Genomic DNA, 18,189 nt, shown 5'->3' on the forward strand with positions numbered 1-18,189 from the left:
AAGGCTGTTGCGCAGCAACTCACTGCCTTCCTGAAGACAAACAATGTATACGAAACACTTCAGTCTGATTTTGGACCCCATCATAGCACTGAGACTGCACTTGTTAAGGTGGTAAACTATCTTTTAATGGCGTCAGACCAAGGCTCTGCATCTGTCCTTATCCTCCTAGACCTTAGCACTGCTTTTGATACCATCGATCACCACATTCTTTTGGAGAGATTGGAAACCCAAATTGGTCTACAAGGACAAGCTCTGGCCTGGTTTAGATCTTATCTGTTGGAAAGATATCAGTTTGTCTCTTAAGGTGGTTTGTCCTCTGACAAATCAACTGTATATTTCGGTGTTCCTCAAGGCTCTGTTTTAGGACCACTATTGTTTTCACTATATATTTTACCTCTTGGTGATGTCATTCGGACACACGTGATTTGCACTTTTCGCACCAAAATATGTTCCAAGCTGCTTAAATGCACAGTCACCTTAGTGTATGTAAACTTCTAACCCACTGGAATTGTGATACAGTGAATTATAAGTGAAATATTCTGTCTGTAAACAATTGTTGGAAAAATGACTTAGATGTCCTAATCGACTTGTAGAAAAGTAGATGTCCTAACCGACTTGCCAAAACTAGAAATTTGTGGAGTGGTTGAAAAACGAGTTTTAATGACTCCAACCTAAGTGTATGTTAACTTCCGATTTCAACTGTATACTTTAAAGGTCTATAGAGCCTGACTACATTCCTGATTTCTTTAACTGTTAGCTTACCTGTGTAATGCTGACATAAGCTCAGAAACACTTATTTTGCAAACATTGTCCTGTTTTATCAGTTATTGTGCTGATCAATTGGCAGTTTATTACCTCTGTCAAGTGAATATGTAGCTTACAGTTGTATTTATTTTTTCAAAAAAGATGATGCAACAATAATACACATTCACAATAGGCCTACATCTAAAAAATACAGACAGACCAATGATATACAGTATGTCAAATCTAATTTTATTTGTCACATGCACCGAATTCAACCTTACAGTGAAATGCTTACTTACAAGCCCTTAACCAACGATGCAGTTTTAAGAAAATCCTTTAAAAAAAGTAAAAGATAAGAATAACAAATAATTCAAGAACAGCCGTAAATAACAATAACAGGGCTATATACAGGGGGTACCGGTACGTAGTCAATGTATTAATGTGTGTGGGCACTGGTGTTGAGTTAATTGAGGTAATTATGTATATGTAGGTAGAGTTATTAAAGTGGCTATACATAGATAATAATAGAGAGTAGCAGCAGCGTGGGGGGGGGGCAATGCAAATAGTCTGGGTAGCCATTTGATTAGCTGTTCAGGAGTCTTATGGCTTGGGGGTAGAAGCTGTTTAGAAGCCTCTTGGACCTAGACTTGGTGCTCTGGTACCCCTTGCCGTGCGGTGTCAGAGAAAACTATTTTTAGGGCCTTCCTCTGACACCGCCTGGTATAGAGGTCCTATAAATATTGGAGCCAATGTGTGACACTGGGATCAAAGTATCTAAATGGTTTGAAACAAAAATTTAAAGGATTTTCATGTAGTACTTAGAGGAATAAAGGTGAATATACACTATATATACAAAAGTATGTGTACACCCCTTCAAATGAATGAATTCAGCTATTTCAGTGACACCTGTTGCTGACAGGTGTATAAAATTGATAACACATCCATGCAATCTCCATAGACAAACATCGGCAGTAGAATGGCCTTACTGAAGAGCTCAGTAACTTTTAACGTGGCACTGTCATTGAATGCCACCTTTCCAACAAGTCAGTTTGTCAAATTTCTGCCCTGCTAGAGCTATAAGTGCTGGTATTGTAAAGAGAAACGTCTAGGAGCAACAACGGCTCAGCCATGAAGTGGTAGGCCCCACAAGCTCACAGAACGTGAGCGAGTTAGTGCTGAAGTGCATAGCTCATAAAAATTGTCTGTCCTCGGTTGCAGCACTCACTAGTGAGTTCCAAACTGCCTCTGCAAGCAACGTCAGCACAATAACTGTTTGTTGGGAGCTTCATGAAATGGGTTTCCATGGCCGAGCAGCCACACACAAGGCTTACATGCTGACCACACCGCTTGTGTCGCGTGCGCAAGCATTGTAAAATAAATGTATACATACATGTTATTCAATCATTGCATCTACACTGCTTGCGTGCTTCAGCGAAAGTCTGCGCGGCCAGGCGCTAAAATATAAATAGGTTCTATTTGTGACGCTCAATGCTAGGTTCTATTTGTGACGCTCAATGCGCTGTAAGTCCGGACTCTCCCATCTCCTCATTGGTTTTTAGAAGCATTTACCCACGTGGGTGATTGAAAGATGAACTGATGTCCACACTCGAGTGGGTTGCAGTAATGCAGCGTGAAGTTGGTTGCCAACCGCCATATAAAGTCCAAAGAAGTAAAAACAATAAGCCTGAGGAAGGAGGAGAGATGACTAGAAAGGAATTTGGTTTACCGTTTTTATCTGTGGATTAATTGTGGGAGTAGAGGACCTTGTGCATTTCAGGTAAAATAACAACCCAATGTTTATATCCCAGGACAAATTAACTAGCAACAGCAAGCTAGCTAGCTAAATTGCCGTAAATGTTTAAGGCTTTTCAACCTGTCCCCAAATTAATATAATTGTTTCAGAGTTTGTTTTGATATTTCAACCTGTGTGTCCTGATCGTGTCTGGTGTGGGGGTATAGGATCAACATGCTGTTGGAGGAAATTATAGTTGAAATGATTAATTATGCATACATTTTTATTAGAACCATTACGTTTTAATACTATTATGTTGTGGTATGAAATGTATGGGTTTTTGATTAAACTAGGACTGAAAATGTAGGTAAAATTGTCTGTACCTTGCAGGTTTAACCTGTTGAAACTCTGGGGGCGCTATATCATTTTTGGATAAAAAGACGTGCCCGTTTTAAGCGCAATATTTTGTCACAAAAAGATGCTTGACTATGCATATAATTGGTAGCTTTGGAAAGAAAACACTCTGACGTTTCCAGAACTGCAAAGATATTTTCTGTGCGTGCCCTAGAACGTGAGCTACAGGCAAAACCAAGATGAAACGGCATCCAGGAAATGAGCAGGATTTTTGAGGCTCAGTTTTCCATTGTCTCCTTATATGGCTGTGAATGCGAGAGGAGTGAGTCAGCCCTTTCTGTCGTTTCCCCAAGGTGTCTGCAGCATTGTGACGTATTTGTAGGCATATCATTGGAAGATTGACCATAAGAGACCACATTTACCAGGTGTCCGCCCAGTGTCCTGCGCCGAAATTGGTGCGCAAAAGTCAGCTGCAAGTATTTTTCCACAGAATTCAGAGAAGAATGCAGGCTTCCACGAACGATATATCAATGAAGAGATATGTGAAAAAACACCTTGAGGATTGATTCCAAACAACGTTTGCCATGTTTCGGTCGATATTATGGAGTTAATTCGGAAAAGTTTGACGTTGTAGGTGACTGAATTTTCGGTTCGTTTCGGTAGCCAAATGTGATGTACAAAACGGAGCGATTTCTCCTACACAAAGACGCTTTCAGGAAAAACTGCACATTTGCTATGTAACTGAGAGTCTCCTCATTGAAAACATCCGAAGCTCTTCAAAGGTAAATGATTTTATTTATTTGGTTATCTGGTTTTTGTGAAAATGTTGCGTGCTAAATGCTACTCAAAATGCTAAGCTAGCTTAGCATACTCTTACACAAATTAGTGAATTGCTATGGTTCAAAAGCATATTTTGAAAATCTGAGATGACAGTGTTGTTAAGAAAAGGCTAAGCTTGAGAGTAGGTGCATTATTTTCATTTTATTTGCGATTTTCAGAAATCGTTAACGTTGCGTTATGCTAATGAGCCTGAGGCTTTAGTCACGATCCCGGATCCGGGATGGGGAGTTTCAAGAAGTTAAGGGAGAAGGAGGGTATATCTCTTTAGACAGATAAGAATGTTCTTTGATGTTCCATTAGTGGAGAAGAGTATGTCTTTTAGACAGATTGGAATGTTTGCTTTATGAGGGGAGTCGGAGACAATCTCCAGACCTGAAGACACTGCGCTATTGTGTGGATCGGAGAAAGTGTGAGAACTGATGACCTCATTTTTATCTTCTCTTTAAAATGTAATGTTCTTTGTATTTTGGGCCAGTACTCATCAAGAATAAATGCTGAACTTGTTTTTAAGACTGGTCTCTCGCTATTTCATGCAAATGATAATCTTACAATTTATTATGAAATAGATAGAGTGTGAATTTGGTTTAGGCTACAAAACATATAGGAATATAGAATTCCTCTAACAATTGGTCCTTCGATCCCGGATCTAAATACCCCTCCCTGTTGAATGTCTGAATCGTAAAACTTCGTGATAATGGATTCTGATGGTTATTGATTCCTGGTTTGATTGTTTATGTAACACCAGTGAATTTGAGCACTGTTTCCATTATGTGGAACAATGTTAGGGTATTAATGTTGAAAAGCAACCTCTATAGTATAACATAATTGCATATGTTTCGGGAAACAAGCTAGGTTGAATTTGGTTATTTGAGGTTTTCCCCTGATACGTAGACATCTGTAACAGGGGCAAGTTGTTTTTTCTTGAGGAGCACGCAGATGGTGTTTTGTTTTATTGAGATGTAAACGTGAGTTTCTGAGTAATTTTGTCATTTGAAGCGTTATAGTAGTGAGTTTTTGTATGGTTAGTTTTTTTGCTGATAAAGTGGTTTGTTTATTTGGTTACTGATGATTGGTTATTCTAGGAGTTGATTTAACTTAATTAAGCATTTGTTCTGGTGTGTTTAAGTAGGATTCTTTATACCGGGACGGATGGAAGTTATCTAAAATATGTGAGTTGAAGGAGCCAAGGGAAAATACGTTTACATTTTTATTAAATATCTGGGATTAAATTACGGATTTCTTACACTGAGAAATGTACGACATTTGCGGCAGAGGGAAAAAGTAATACATTTGATAATAATGTTCATGTTCATTTAAGTAAACATATACATTGACGTTGTTTAAAACTTATGATTAATTATTTGAGTTAAAGGGGAATTATCATTAGGTTTAGTTTATAGTTCACTTTTGAGTTTCTGAATCGAAGTAGCATAGTGAAGGCTAGTTAGGCGTGTTGTGTCTCACTTTTAGAAGCCTCCTGGGATTATAATTTTGGGGAGAGTGGGGGAGAGAGCGGCCATAAACGACCAAATTGAAAAAGGTCTGCAAATATATACACATAAAACAATTGTTAGAACTATTTGTTTTAGTACAAGGGTATTTTAAAGAGGACGCTCACATATGGAACCTTATGAGTTTTTATTTTATGGGTTTTAATCACACAGGTGATTATTTTTATTTTAAGGATAAAGGGTTCTTTATGTCTAATATGGTATGACCTATTGACCTTATCGTGACTATCTTTTGAGGTCTGATCAGCCTCAGGGGAGAGTCATTTGTATAATGAATGTGGTCATATTGAGTTACTAGTTTTAAGGTAAATTAATTATAATTGTTTGAACCACAAATGAGAAAGTGGTTCAGGATTCTGTTTTACAACATTAGCTATGACGTTTTTGAATGGGCTATTATTGAATTGGTATTATAACAGAGAAAAAAATCCTATTTATCATTGAGAATAAATAGGGGAAGATAAGATACATTGAGGTTTGGATAGGAGATATATTAAGCCAATAGGGCAGGGAATTACATAGAAAAATAAGTTTCAGTTCTTAGGGGTGATAAATTACTGTAGATAAGGTATTCCACACTTTGCAACATATATTAAAGAATAGAATACTGAGGGTCCCTGAAGGAAAGAGCTTGTTAGTGTAGGAAGGATTTTGATATGATTAGCATTTGTTTTGACTTTGTTTGACAATTAGGAGGTCTTTTAAATCGTATTTAATTTGACAGGAATATAGGACATCTGTGGTGATTTAGGATTATTGTAAGGATTAAGATAGACTGATTAAGGAAATGTAAGGACTTTAGAGATTGCCACTCATAGACATGTTTTTTCTAAAATCTATGATTTTAGATAAAGTCAAACAGTTTGAGAGATATGAGAGAAAAGGCTTACGGTTTAAATTGGTAAATATATATATTTAAGAAAATATATAAGTAGCACAGATACTTCTTAAAAGTAGATAAGAAACTTGACAGGAAATTGGTACAGGATTGACAGGAATGGACGCCCAAGGGAGAATTGGACATGTGGAAAATTAAAGGGGCGCCTACATGATGATGTCAGACATAAGGATAATTTACAACTGTCTTCACCAGCACAACTGTCTTCACCAGCACAACTGTCTTCAGCAGCACAACTGTCTTCAGCAGCACAACTGTCTTCATCAGCGAGACACCAAAATATTCTGGATATTCCTCGCAAACACCTTTTTTTCAGCACTTTGGCTGTCATTGCATCGCATGCTGTATCACAACAGCTGTTAGTCACTTGACAGTTATTTGAAAATTCCTTCCTGGATCAGATGATGATGTGTAAAAATATCATGGCATACCTAACCAGCTGGACACCAAATGTGCATCCAAAAAATATTTTGCATAATTACTGAAGAATCATGTTAATTACAGTATCAATTTAGGTTTGAAGTATTAAGGTAAGGTGACTCTTTCAGTTAGAAGCAATGCATAAATTATTTTGGATTTTTGTGCCAATGAAAACTGTTTTCACCCTGTAACATAAAGAGACAGGAAATGTTATGTAGTTAGTTACACTGCATTTCTGGCATCTCTATTAAAAAACTGTCCGACAGCAATATCCACGATTCTTACAGGGTTCATGTTCAATGTCTAATTTAACTGATTAATGCTTAATATGTTATATAATGACAATTTACATTGCAATAAATGCAAGGACAGAAAAGTAATGTTTTATGTCTCACATCAAGCCACCAACCATGATAGAGGGCTAAACATAGGTTTTAAATAATCTCATGAATTGTATTGAATATAGCTATGATCCCCCTTATATCTTAATGTAATGACCTGAAAAAAATGGCAGATTATTATCAATGACTTATCAACTGCTGTAACAAGTTGTTCAGTGTAGGAATCCTCACTGCTACCCTAGTTTATAGAAAGACCCATTAGCAGTCTGTCAGGTTGCCAAAGTTTGATGTTGACTATGAACTTTACTTAGCTAGCTAGCTGTGCTTTGTGGAATAATATAGGAGATATTATTAACATTGAGTTGTGCTGGTGCATTGCAATCTGTCCATACAACTAATGTTACAGCCTTGATGGCTTATTGGCTAACGTTAGTTGGCTAGCTAACTGGCAATAGCAGGCAAGGACGTTCGCTATCTTATTTGTGCTTATTTGTTTATGCTCTGATTACACGCAAGTGTCAAGGCAGGCCAACAGTTTACACAGATGACTTCAGAAATGTGAAAAAACATCCAAAGCTAAATATAGCTATCTTCCTTTGCTTGGAGCTTGCCTCTCATCAGACTGGTGTTAGCTAGCTCCTAGCGCTGTTGCTGCGCAACCCAAGTGCTTTGGTCCGGTTTTAGAACTGAGATTCGGCTGAAAAGATGTTAGCATTGCCAGAAATTCTACAGAAAGGTAGCACGTGTGAAAGCGATAAATTATACATTTAATCAAAACTGTTGCCCCCACAAACTTATTCAGTCCAAAAGGTGGTATGTCTAATGGTCACTTTATGAACGCTCTAGTCTTGGTCTTATCCGACTCCTAGATATTGAGCTAGGTCGGGGCAATAAATGTTTATTTTCCAAATGCTAATGACCCTGTTAAAAATCTGGTATGTGGCTCTCGGTAACGGCCAGATGGCTCATGGCGAGAGGTGGGGAGTGTGTTGTGTACCTCCAATCAAGTTGATTTGCGCATTTTCATCAACATTGGTGTCATATCAGCTTAGATATGATAGGGAGATTGGAATGTAACATGGAGCTTCCCACAATAATGTTTAGTTGGAGATCACTGCTACATCACTACAGAAGTCTGATCTGACATGGCTTTACTGTGATTATTAACAGACAGTGCACACACACACACACACACACACACACACACACACACACTTACAAAAAAAACATGTACAATCTGCAGGCTAATGTTGTTCTTTAGGCTGTCCACATCTATAAAAAAAACAATTGCGGGACAAAGGATTGATTTTGAGGGACATTCGCAAAACAGTGGATAGAATACAAATGTTGGGGCCAGGTTAATGGATTGTGTTCAAATGGCGACCTCGTTCTGCTGTATGAAGGTCACTGATTGTTGAAGGGGCAATCCTTAGTTGCTAAATCCATTTTTTTGGACTAAATGTGTGCCTATTGATTTTTGAAGAATATAACGTATAAATGATTTAGTTCTACTGTCGTGTCCGTTAGAACCCAAAATATAAGGTTTTACTCCAAAGTTTGTAAACAAAGTAAATGTAAACAACCACTGTAAAGCCTAAAAACATGGTTAAATCTATAATTTTGATATCATGGATGGTCAGTCCTTGCATCCATAGCATAGTCTATGGATTTGAAAGTGGTTGCATTTCTCCAGCCCCAGCCCCAACCCTCAACTTTTTACTGAAACTGAGGCATTGAAAACACAAACGTTTCAATTAAGGATTGCCGCTTTAAACACCTTTAATAGGCCTAGAGTAATAGTGTTATTATATGGCACAATCCTCTATCAGTAAGTGACTTTTGTGCAATTAAATTCAAGCAAAATTCAAGAACAAAATTGTTAGTATTGCAAACAGAAATAATGATATTGAAAGCAAAACATAAACCCAAAAGTATTGACAGCAAAAAACAATATTGCAAGGAAATAATTTTGAAATATGATAACAAATGATGCAAAACGGATGGATGCTGCAATTTTTTAAATGTGGGAAACATTATAAGGGAGCAGGAGAACCTATAAAATGGATACAATAATATAACTTTTCAAGCACCCAACTGAGGAAACGTCTGGTTTTCAAGGTAGGCCTATTCGGTACTTGAATTTCTGAGCTCCAAATTCAAGTAGGCCACTTCAAGCTCCTTGTAGTATTGTTTGAAATGACTGGTTTAACATGGAAAACATAATGTATTTGTCATGTAATTTCATTACTAGATCATATTGTCAAGAAGCCCACTTTTCTTTTTTTTTTATGATAACGTGATTAAATACATCTCCCTCTTTCATGCAATTTTTATGCCTTTTTATCAGTTGCAAGTTTTGCCACATTCCAGCATCATAGTAGCCTGCATCCTACTACTAGTTTGCCTCTGAAGGTAAGCAGGGCCAGTCCTGGTCAGTCCCTGGATGGGAGACCAAATGTAGCTGGTGGTGTCAAATAAATGTAAAAAAAAAATTCACGTGAGGGAAATTATGTATTTTATTTAAAAAAAATGTAAGGGCACACACACGCAGTTTCACTCTTCCATTCACTCTCTCTCACACACAGTTGAGGAGTTTGAAGGCTTCTCTTTAGTAATTCCTTTAAATGCTCTGTAAGTGGGTTTCTCTTCAGCTTTCCCTGTCTGACAGACCACCTCACCTCTAACCTCCCCTGTCACTCTCCTCTCCCACTTCAGCCCTAATCTCCCCCACCTCAGCCCTCCCTGAACCCCTCCCTTGCTTGATTCAGAGACAGCCAACCGCCGCTCACCCTTCATCAAACCATCCTCTAACCCACTCTTCCTCTAATCCTGTTTTTTGGCTCTGATTCCAACAAACCTCCTTCCACGTGGCCTAATTCTGGTGCCTATCAGGGTTAGGGTTAGGGAACACTCCATTCCAAATCAACAAATGGGAAACAAAAATGCCAACAAATAAATCATCCATGTGTAAATTTGAAATCACGGTGACATGACAGTTCCATTGCATTCCATTCAGATCATTAGTATCTCTTAACAGGGGCCCATTATTTAGTCTACTTGCCCTCTGATAACCTAGAAACACAATCAGCAAAACACTAACAACGTACCAGCAATACCACCACACTACCCAACTACATGCACACACACACATGCACACACACATGCACTCAAACATGCTGTCTGTCACCCCTCTGCTCAAATATTACCCTGCACACAAGAGCCTCTAAAGTAAACACACACACAAACACAGGCACAGACACACCACCTTTACCTGTGTTAACTGACCTGTAGATGTGAGATCCTCAGTGGGTTCTGTTCTTAATGCCTAGAGAACACAACATACCTGCTGGACCACAGGAACACACACAGCCTTCCACGCAGACCCAGGGAGTGTGTGTGTCCTCACAATAATAAACACAAACTAAGCAACATAAGCGCAGATACACAAGCAGGCACCACCAAACGTACAGAAAGAAACAGGGACGCAAACACACTCACAAAGACAGCACTTGAACACAAAAATCACACACAAACTAGACAGCAGCTTAAGAAACGTTTTCTGAGGATAACTTTCGGCTCAGAGGCTAAACCCTTGGGGCGGCATTTATGACCAATCAGAGTACTTAGAGAGCACTAGCCAATCGAGGTGCCTAGAAAGAACGTACTAAAACAGCATGGAGGTTAGAGACAGGGGTCAAAACTCACCTGACTATTACCTTTTGACTATCTGCACATACTTCTCTGGAATCCCTGGTGGTTAAGTGTGGCTTCCATCAGGCATTACAGGTCTGGGTTGTGGCGTGAATATAAAGATGTGGCCGATCAGACCTATTAATGATCTGGTCACAGTGGAGGTAAGAGACACACGTCTTATAAGGGAGTTGTTTGAGCCAGTGTCTGTGTGCATGTGCGAGTGCGTCTGATTATCAGGCTTTAGAGAGAACATGCTAATCGGGCTGACAAGGGATTACCAATCATATGTTGGCTTTTAACCCTGACATCCTCCCCCTTCTCCAGACACCAGAGAGAGAGAGAGAAAGAGAGAGAGAGAGTTGTATTAATGTTTAATTGAATATCATCTTAATGTTGGGACACCAGACCAGTCACTTGTTGTGATGGCTGGCTGTAGATCTCTTGCTCTGATTATGAATAGCCATGTCCATCAAGCCCAGGCTTTGATCAAACATGTCAGATCATTTCAGATACTTCAGCTGCACTTGATTGAGCTTGCCCAGTATAATGGAACCAATGAAATAGTCCTTTCAAGTATTAACATAATGACATAATGACATAATGACCCATGTCTGGGTTGGACATCATTGTCCGTGTTGATTTTATTACCTTCTGTTATGACATGTCACCACTAGATGTCGGACCTATAGCTGTATTCAGAGGTAACAGTCTCTCTTACTCTCTCTCGCTCCCTCTCTTTCCTCCGTGACCTCTCCACCAGCTGGTGTTTACACAGGAGTTTACTTATCCTCATTAAAAGGACATTAGAATAAATTATCTGTCTGAACCACACAACCTGTAGCAGAGGAAACTGCCGTGACAGTGTAAAGTCAGCTGTCATAAGGTGACAGCACATCTGTTGTGTCGTTATTGTGACCGTTTTATGTAACCCTTATGGAACACACAAACTGGTGTGTGATCACTGTCCGTAACAGTCTCTGTGTGTGTGTGTGTGTGTGTGTGTGTGTGTGTGTGTGTGTGTGTGTGTGTGTGTGTGTGTGTGTGTGTGTGTGTGTGTGTGTGTGTGTGTGTGTGTGTGTGTGTGTGTGTGTGTGTGTGTGTGTGTGTGTGTGTGTGTGTTAGAGAGAGAGAGAGAAAGAGTGTGTCATCTGTCACACCGCCCTTAATTCTCCTCTTATTTCTCCAATGGTGTTACATTGAAACAGGTCCCCAAACAAACAATCCCCACATTCCAATTGTTCCACGGGTTCCTGCAGTATACACAGTGACAACCGACACAGACCCAGACCAGAGCTGATGACCTGCATAAAGCTAACTAGTCCAGTGTCTCATGGAGGTCTTGTCTAGGATGTGGTTGTGACTGCCTAGGTTAGTCAGGTAGACCCACAGCTTTCAGATAGATCAGATGCTGGTCCCAGGAGGGGTACAACTGATAACAGGACTTGTGTGTCTGTCTGATCAAACATCCTCACTGGAACACATAACATGTTGAAACACCCACCTCAATGAGAGCATGTGTGTGCCTGTAGCAGTATCTGGCAGCACTGTGTGATCCTAATGTGGGTTCATTCTCCTCCAGACTATTGTCTTTACTAATGAGAGAGGGAAAGAGAGGGAGGGGGAGAGAGAGAGAGAGAGTGTGGGAGCGGGAGGGAGGGCAAAGTAAGAGATAAAGGAGGGCAGAGAGAGAGAGTGTGGGAGTGGGAGGGAGGGCAGAGTGAGAGAGAGATAAAGGAGGGCAGAGAGAGAGATATATATATATAACAGAAGAAAGGTCTGCTGATCAGTCTGTTCAGGCAGAATGTTGGAGGATGCAATGTTTCAGTACTTCAGAGAAGAAACATGATGACATGAATCACTACATCCGTTTACACCCCTCTCACTCCCCCATTCACACACGCACAAACACACACACACACACACACACACACACACACACACACACACGCGCACGCACACGCACGCACACACACACACACACACACACACACACGCCAGTCCTTGGCTCCCCTCCAGTCTTAAAAGCCGAGCCAGATTTTAGGTCAACCAGAGCAGGAATCCACAACACTCAGCTGAATGTTTTCTTTAAAGAGGGGAGGTACAAAAGAAGAAAAGAGTTGTCCCTGGGGCGGGGGCAGCGGAAGTGGGTCTTTGACACTATGAATAAAATAGAAACTCCTGGGCAGATAGAAGTATGGAAAGAGGGATAGATAGGCATACAGAGAAAGGAGTACATAGAGGTAGTTTATTTAAAGAAGGATATAGAGGCCAGAGCAGAGTGAGGCCCTGAGCTGCAGAGTTATTCCACTCCATTAATTCCCAAACTGTGTTGTGCGCTGTCGGTCTCTCACATCAAGGCTTCAGAGTTATTTGTGACACCAAAAACAGCTCATACAATGTGTCTAGCCAAATGCTAGACACCAATTATGAAATACTTTTCTCATTAAAAATGTTTTTGGAGGGGGCTAATTCTTCAGCTCTGTGTGAGTTAACCCACACAGTGCTTAATGTTGCGACTTTCGGTGTGCTCATGGTATGGCTCGAAGTTTGAGGGAGTTTACCTTCAGGCAAAGTGTTATGCATGCGTGCGCGCTTGCATGCGAGAGAGGGGAGAGGATACACAGCATGCCTTGTGCCTAAATTGATGACTTGTTTGTCTTGCAGCTGAGAGCCAAGTGAAAACTTATGGATTCAGTCAGTTCAGTCAGTTGTTCTGATGAGCCATTCCCATCAAGCTAGTTTATGCTGGCTAGCTGGCAACGACAACAGCGGTGGCGCTAGTTAAAAGTTTTAGTAGTCGTATGTACAGGATACACATGGTATACCGTCCAACGAAATGCTTACTTGCAGGTTCCTTCTCGACAATGCAACAACAATAAGAAATAAGAACATTTAAGAATACGAACATAAAGTCAAAACTTGTAAAAGAAAGTGATGTTTATTTTAATGGGCGAGGGAGAAATAACTTACAGTATTTGTCACCATCTGGAATCTTGATGCCACCGTGACATGGTAATTAGCTAACTTAATGACAAGCCGGTGTGAATGACCAGATCAACTGTGTTGTATCTAGGTGCTTCCCACTGATGCTTCTCACTGGGCAGCTGTATCACATGTTGCAGGCGGTAGCTAAAGTGACCAATTTGTTCCATTGGACGTGATTATATTTAGAGTAAGTTAACAACCTACACGAGAAATAACTTGTTACATGGTAGTAACTATCTGGATGTCATTGTGATACAGTCTCAACACACTATCACAGCGTCTTGTGAAATAGACCCAAATTACTCATTCAAAATGTGTGACCGGTACACCAAAAAGTCAATTTTTACACGATTTTGATCACAACGCATTTTGTGTGTATTGCACGATTTTCTTTCATCATAAAGCATTCATGTACATTACACGATTTGTTGTGGCTACTATTAGCTAGGCTAGCTAGGTGGCTAAAACTAAAGTGATTGTTAGGGGTTAGGGTTAGGTTTAGGGTTTAAGATTAGGTTTAGGTAACATGCTAGCTAAGTAGTTAAAGGGTTAAGGTTAGGGTTAAAGGTTAGGAGTTAGGTTAAATATTTAAGGTTAGGGGAAGGGTTAGCTAACATGCTAAGTAGTTGCAAAGTTGCTAAAAAGTAGTAAGTCGTTGCAAAGTTGTTAATTAATCAAAAGAAATACCAACCAGTATTTTTTTGGGAGAGAGAGCCCATGCTCTTACAATGGAAAGCTATGGGTCATATGCAATTCCAGCTCCCAGATTGCAATTCCATTGGCTTCCACTAGATATCAACAGTCATTGTTCAAGGTTTCAGGCTTGCTTCTTCCCAAACGAGGAAGAATTTGGTGTTTTGGTACTGGGAGTCAGAGTTGGAAATCAGTCTGTGTGAGAGCGTGACGAAGAGGACATACACATGCTAATTTTACTTTCCTATTGAACATACTTCTTTCCGTATGAAATATTATAGTTTAATTACATTTTAGAGTACCTGAGGATTAGATAGAAACACATTTTTACTTGTTTTAACAAAGTTTAGCGGTACATTTTTTGATTGCTTTCTCTGCATGTTGAACGAGTGGATTACTCAAATCGATGGCACCAACTAAACTGACTTTTTGGGATATAAAGAAGGATTTTATCTAACAAAACGACCATGCATGTTGTAGCTGGGACCCTTTGGATTGCAAATCAGAGGAAGATTTCAAAAAAGTATGTGAATATTGTAACGGCATTCAGAGGTGGAAGAAGGATCGGACCAAAGCGCAGCGTGGTAAGTGTTCATGATGTAATATTTAATGAAACAAACTGAACACTGAAATACAAAACAATAAACGATGTGAACAAAACGAAAAACGAAACAGTGCCGTGTGGACCAAACACTCACACGGAAAACAAACACCCACAAACCAAAAGTGAAACCCAGGCTACCTAAGTTTGATTCTCAATCAGAGACAACTAACGACACCTGCCTCTGATTGAGAACCATACTAGGCCGAACACAAAAACCAACATAGAAAAACAAACATAGACTGCCCACCCCAACTCACACCCTGACCATACTAAAACAAAGAATAAACAACAGAACTATGGTCAGAACGTGACAAATATTTAATCAATATCTGTGATTTTATGAAGCCTGTGCTGGTTGATTTGGGGTGCCGTCCTCAAACAATCACATGGCATGCTTTTGCTGTAAAGCCTATTGTAAATCGGGCAATGCAGTTCGATTAACAAGAATTTAAGCTTTTAACCGATATGACACTTGTATGTACCTAGATGTTTAATATCCATAGTTTTTATGATTATTTATTTGAATAATTTTATTCCAATTTATTTGAAAATATTCCAATTTCTCCGGAAGTTGTCGACAGGTGTCCCGCTATCCCAGAGAGGTTTTAAGCCATCTACTGTTTTTATCTAGAGCTGCCACTTTCAAGGTGCGGGACTCTAACCCAAAAGCTTACAAGAAATCCTGCTATGCCCTGCAACGAACCATCAAACAGGCAAAGTGTCAATGCAGGGCTAAGATTGAATCATACTACACCGGCTCCGACGCTCGTCTTATGTGGCAGGGTTTGCAAACTATTACAGACTACAAAGGGAAGCACAGCCGCGAGCTGCCCAGTGACACGCTCTCCGTAGCTGACGTGAGTAAGACCTTTAAACAGGTCAAAATACACAAGGCTGCGGGGCCAGACGGATTACCAGGACATGTGCTCCGGGCATGTGCTGACAAACTGGCAGGTGTCTTCACTGACATTTTCAACATGTCCATGATTGAGTCTGTAATATCAACATGTTTCAAGCATTACATAGTCCATGTGCCCAAAAACACAAAGGCGTATCACTCACGCCGTAGCCATGAAGTGCTTGGAAAGGTTGGTAATGGCTCACATCAACACCATTATCCCAGAAACCCTAGACCCACTCCAATTTGCATACCGCCCGAACAGATCCACAGATGATGCGATTTCTATTGCACTCCACACTGCCCTTCTCACCTGGACAAAAGGAACACCTATGTGAAAATGCTATTCATTGACTACAGCTCAGCGTTCAACACCATAGTACCCTCAAAGCTCATCACTAAACTAAGGATCCTGGGACTGAACACCTCCCTCTGCAGTTGGACTTCCTGACAGGCCGTCCCCAGGCGGTGAGGGTAGGTAGCAACACATCTGCCACGCTGATCCTCAACACTGAAGCTCCCCAGGGGTGCGTGCTCAGCCCCCTCCTGTACTCCTTGTTCACCTATGACTGCATGGCCAGGTACTACTCCAACACCATTTTTAAGTTTGCAGACGACACAACAGTGATAGGCCTGATCACCGACTATGACGAGACAGCCTATAGGGAGGAGGTCAGAGACCTGCCAGAATAACAACCTATCCTTCAAGAAGTCAGGTGCAGGAGAGCAGAGTACTTTATTATAGTTCCAAACTGGGAGCACAACAAAACAAATGCGCTCAAAAAACGGAACAATAAAGTAAAGTGCTAAAGGAACATCACTTGACATGAAAACAATTACACACAAAACATGTTGGAAAACAGAGGGTTAAAGACAAGTAGATTGATTGGGGAAATGAAAACCAGGTGTGTATGAAAACAAGACAAGACAAATGGATATATGAAAAATGGAGTGCAACATCATGAGCATCTTGACTGGTTGCATCACTGCCTTGCTCGGCCTCTGACCGCAAGGCACAACAGAGGGTAGTTCGTACGGCCCAGTACATAACTGGGGCTAAGCTGCCTGCTATCCAGGACCTCTATACCAGGCAGTGTCAGGAAGGCCCTAAAAATGGTCAAAGACCCCAGCCACCCCAATCATAGACTGTTCTCTCTACTACTGCATGGCAAGCGCTACCAGAGTGCCAAGTCTAGGACAAAAAGGCTTCTCAACAGTTTTTACCCCCAAGCCATAATCAAATGGCTACCCGGACTATTTGCATTGTGTGCCCCCCCAACCCCTCTATTATGCTACTGCTACTCTCTGTTCATCATATATGCATAGTCACTTTAACTATACATTCATGTATGTACTCCCTCAATCAGCCTGTCTAACTGGTGTCTGTATATAGCCTTGCTACTTTTATAGCCTCCCTACTGTATATAGCCTGTCTTTTTACTGTTGTTTTATTTCTTTACTTACCTATTGTTCACCTAATACCTTTTTTGCACTATTGGTTAGAGCCTGTAAGTAAGCATTTCACTATATTCGGCGCATGTGACAAATAAACTTTGATTTGATCTGTTATTGAAATTCACTGTATACTACAAACAGTTTTTTTGTGTGCCTGTCACGAACTGTCACGAATTTCCTATAATTTCACAGTAATATGTGATACTGGGTTGATAGTCTACCCACTGGGCACACACTGGTTGAATCAACATTGTTTCCACATAGAAATTATGTTGAACCATCGTGAAATAGAAGTTGATATGATGTCTGTGCCCAGTTGGTAGGCCTACTGGCTACCGCTGGTCAATGAGGAGAGTTTGCGCTGCCGGAAACACAAGGTGCACAGTGTGTCCTTATGCCCGAGCTTGCTGAGCACTGCTGTCCTGTAATAACCCACTGAGCAAAAATTGGTTCAATCAACGTTGTTTGCACGTAATTTCAACAACCCCAAAATATGTGATCACCTTGAACCAACGTGGAAAATTTAATGGATTTGAAAAAAGTTAGCAATTTAAGTGAATTCCGTCTAATTTCACCCAACTTTTAACCTACATCCAATGACATGGTGATTTTTAAAATTGGTTTTATGTTGAATTCACGTTAGTTGACAACTCAACCAAATGTAAATCAAAACTAGACATTGATATGAAGTCTGTGCCCAGTGGTTAGCTAGATAGATAATACCAAGCCAGTGTGACAGCTAAAGCACATTTGTTGCTTTTGAAGTCTGATAAAATCTACATGATTCTGAACACTCTCAAGTCCTGACTTCGGCAGACAAGTTTCAAATTCTAGCCTCAAGCATAAACTAGTATAACTACCGAGCTGTGGATGGCTCATTAGGACGTCTGACTAAACTGACTAAACCGAATCCGTTCGTCCCCACTCAACTCGTATACACCAGGCGTGTCCGTATAGCCTCCCCGGAGATAGAGAGCCTGCCTGCATCCAGATGTTTCGTGTTTCTGTGACGCGCATCGCA

The 18,189-nt window shown here is 40.4% G+C and overlaps 1 protein-coding gene across 1 annotated transcript in view; it reads right to left on the bottom strand.

The window, feature by feature from the left end:
- LOC135508809 (cadherin-related family member 5) overlaps positions 1-10,614 on the bottom strand; it is a 34,704-nt gene extending 24,090 nt beyond the window's left edge. Inside the window, exon 1 of the mRNA XM_064929021.1 lies at positions 10,578-10,614. Coding sequence (XP_064785093.1) covers positions 10,578-10,614 — 37 coding nt within the window. The remainder of the gene's footprint in view (positions 1-10,577) is intronic.
- Between the last annotated feature and the right edge of the window lie 7,575 nt (positions 10,615-18,189).

The sequence above is a fragment of the Oncorhynchus masou genome, chromosome 22, assembly GCF_036934945.1.
Source record: "Oncorhynchus masou masou isolate Uvic2021 chromosome 22, UVic_Omas_1.1, whole genome shotgun sequence".
In the NCBI taxonomy this organism is placed as follows: Eukaryota; Metazoa; Chordata; class Actinopteri; order Salmoniformes; family Salmonidae; genus Oncorhynchus; species Oncorhynchus masou.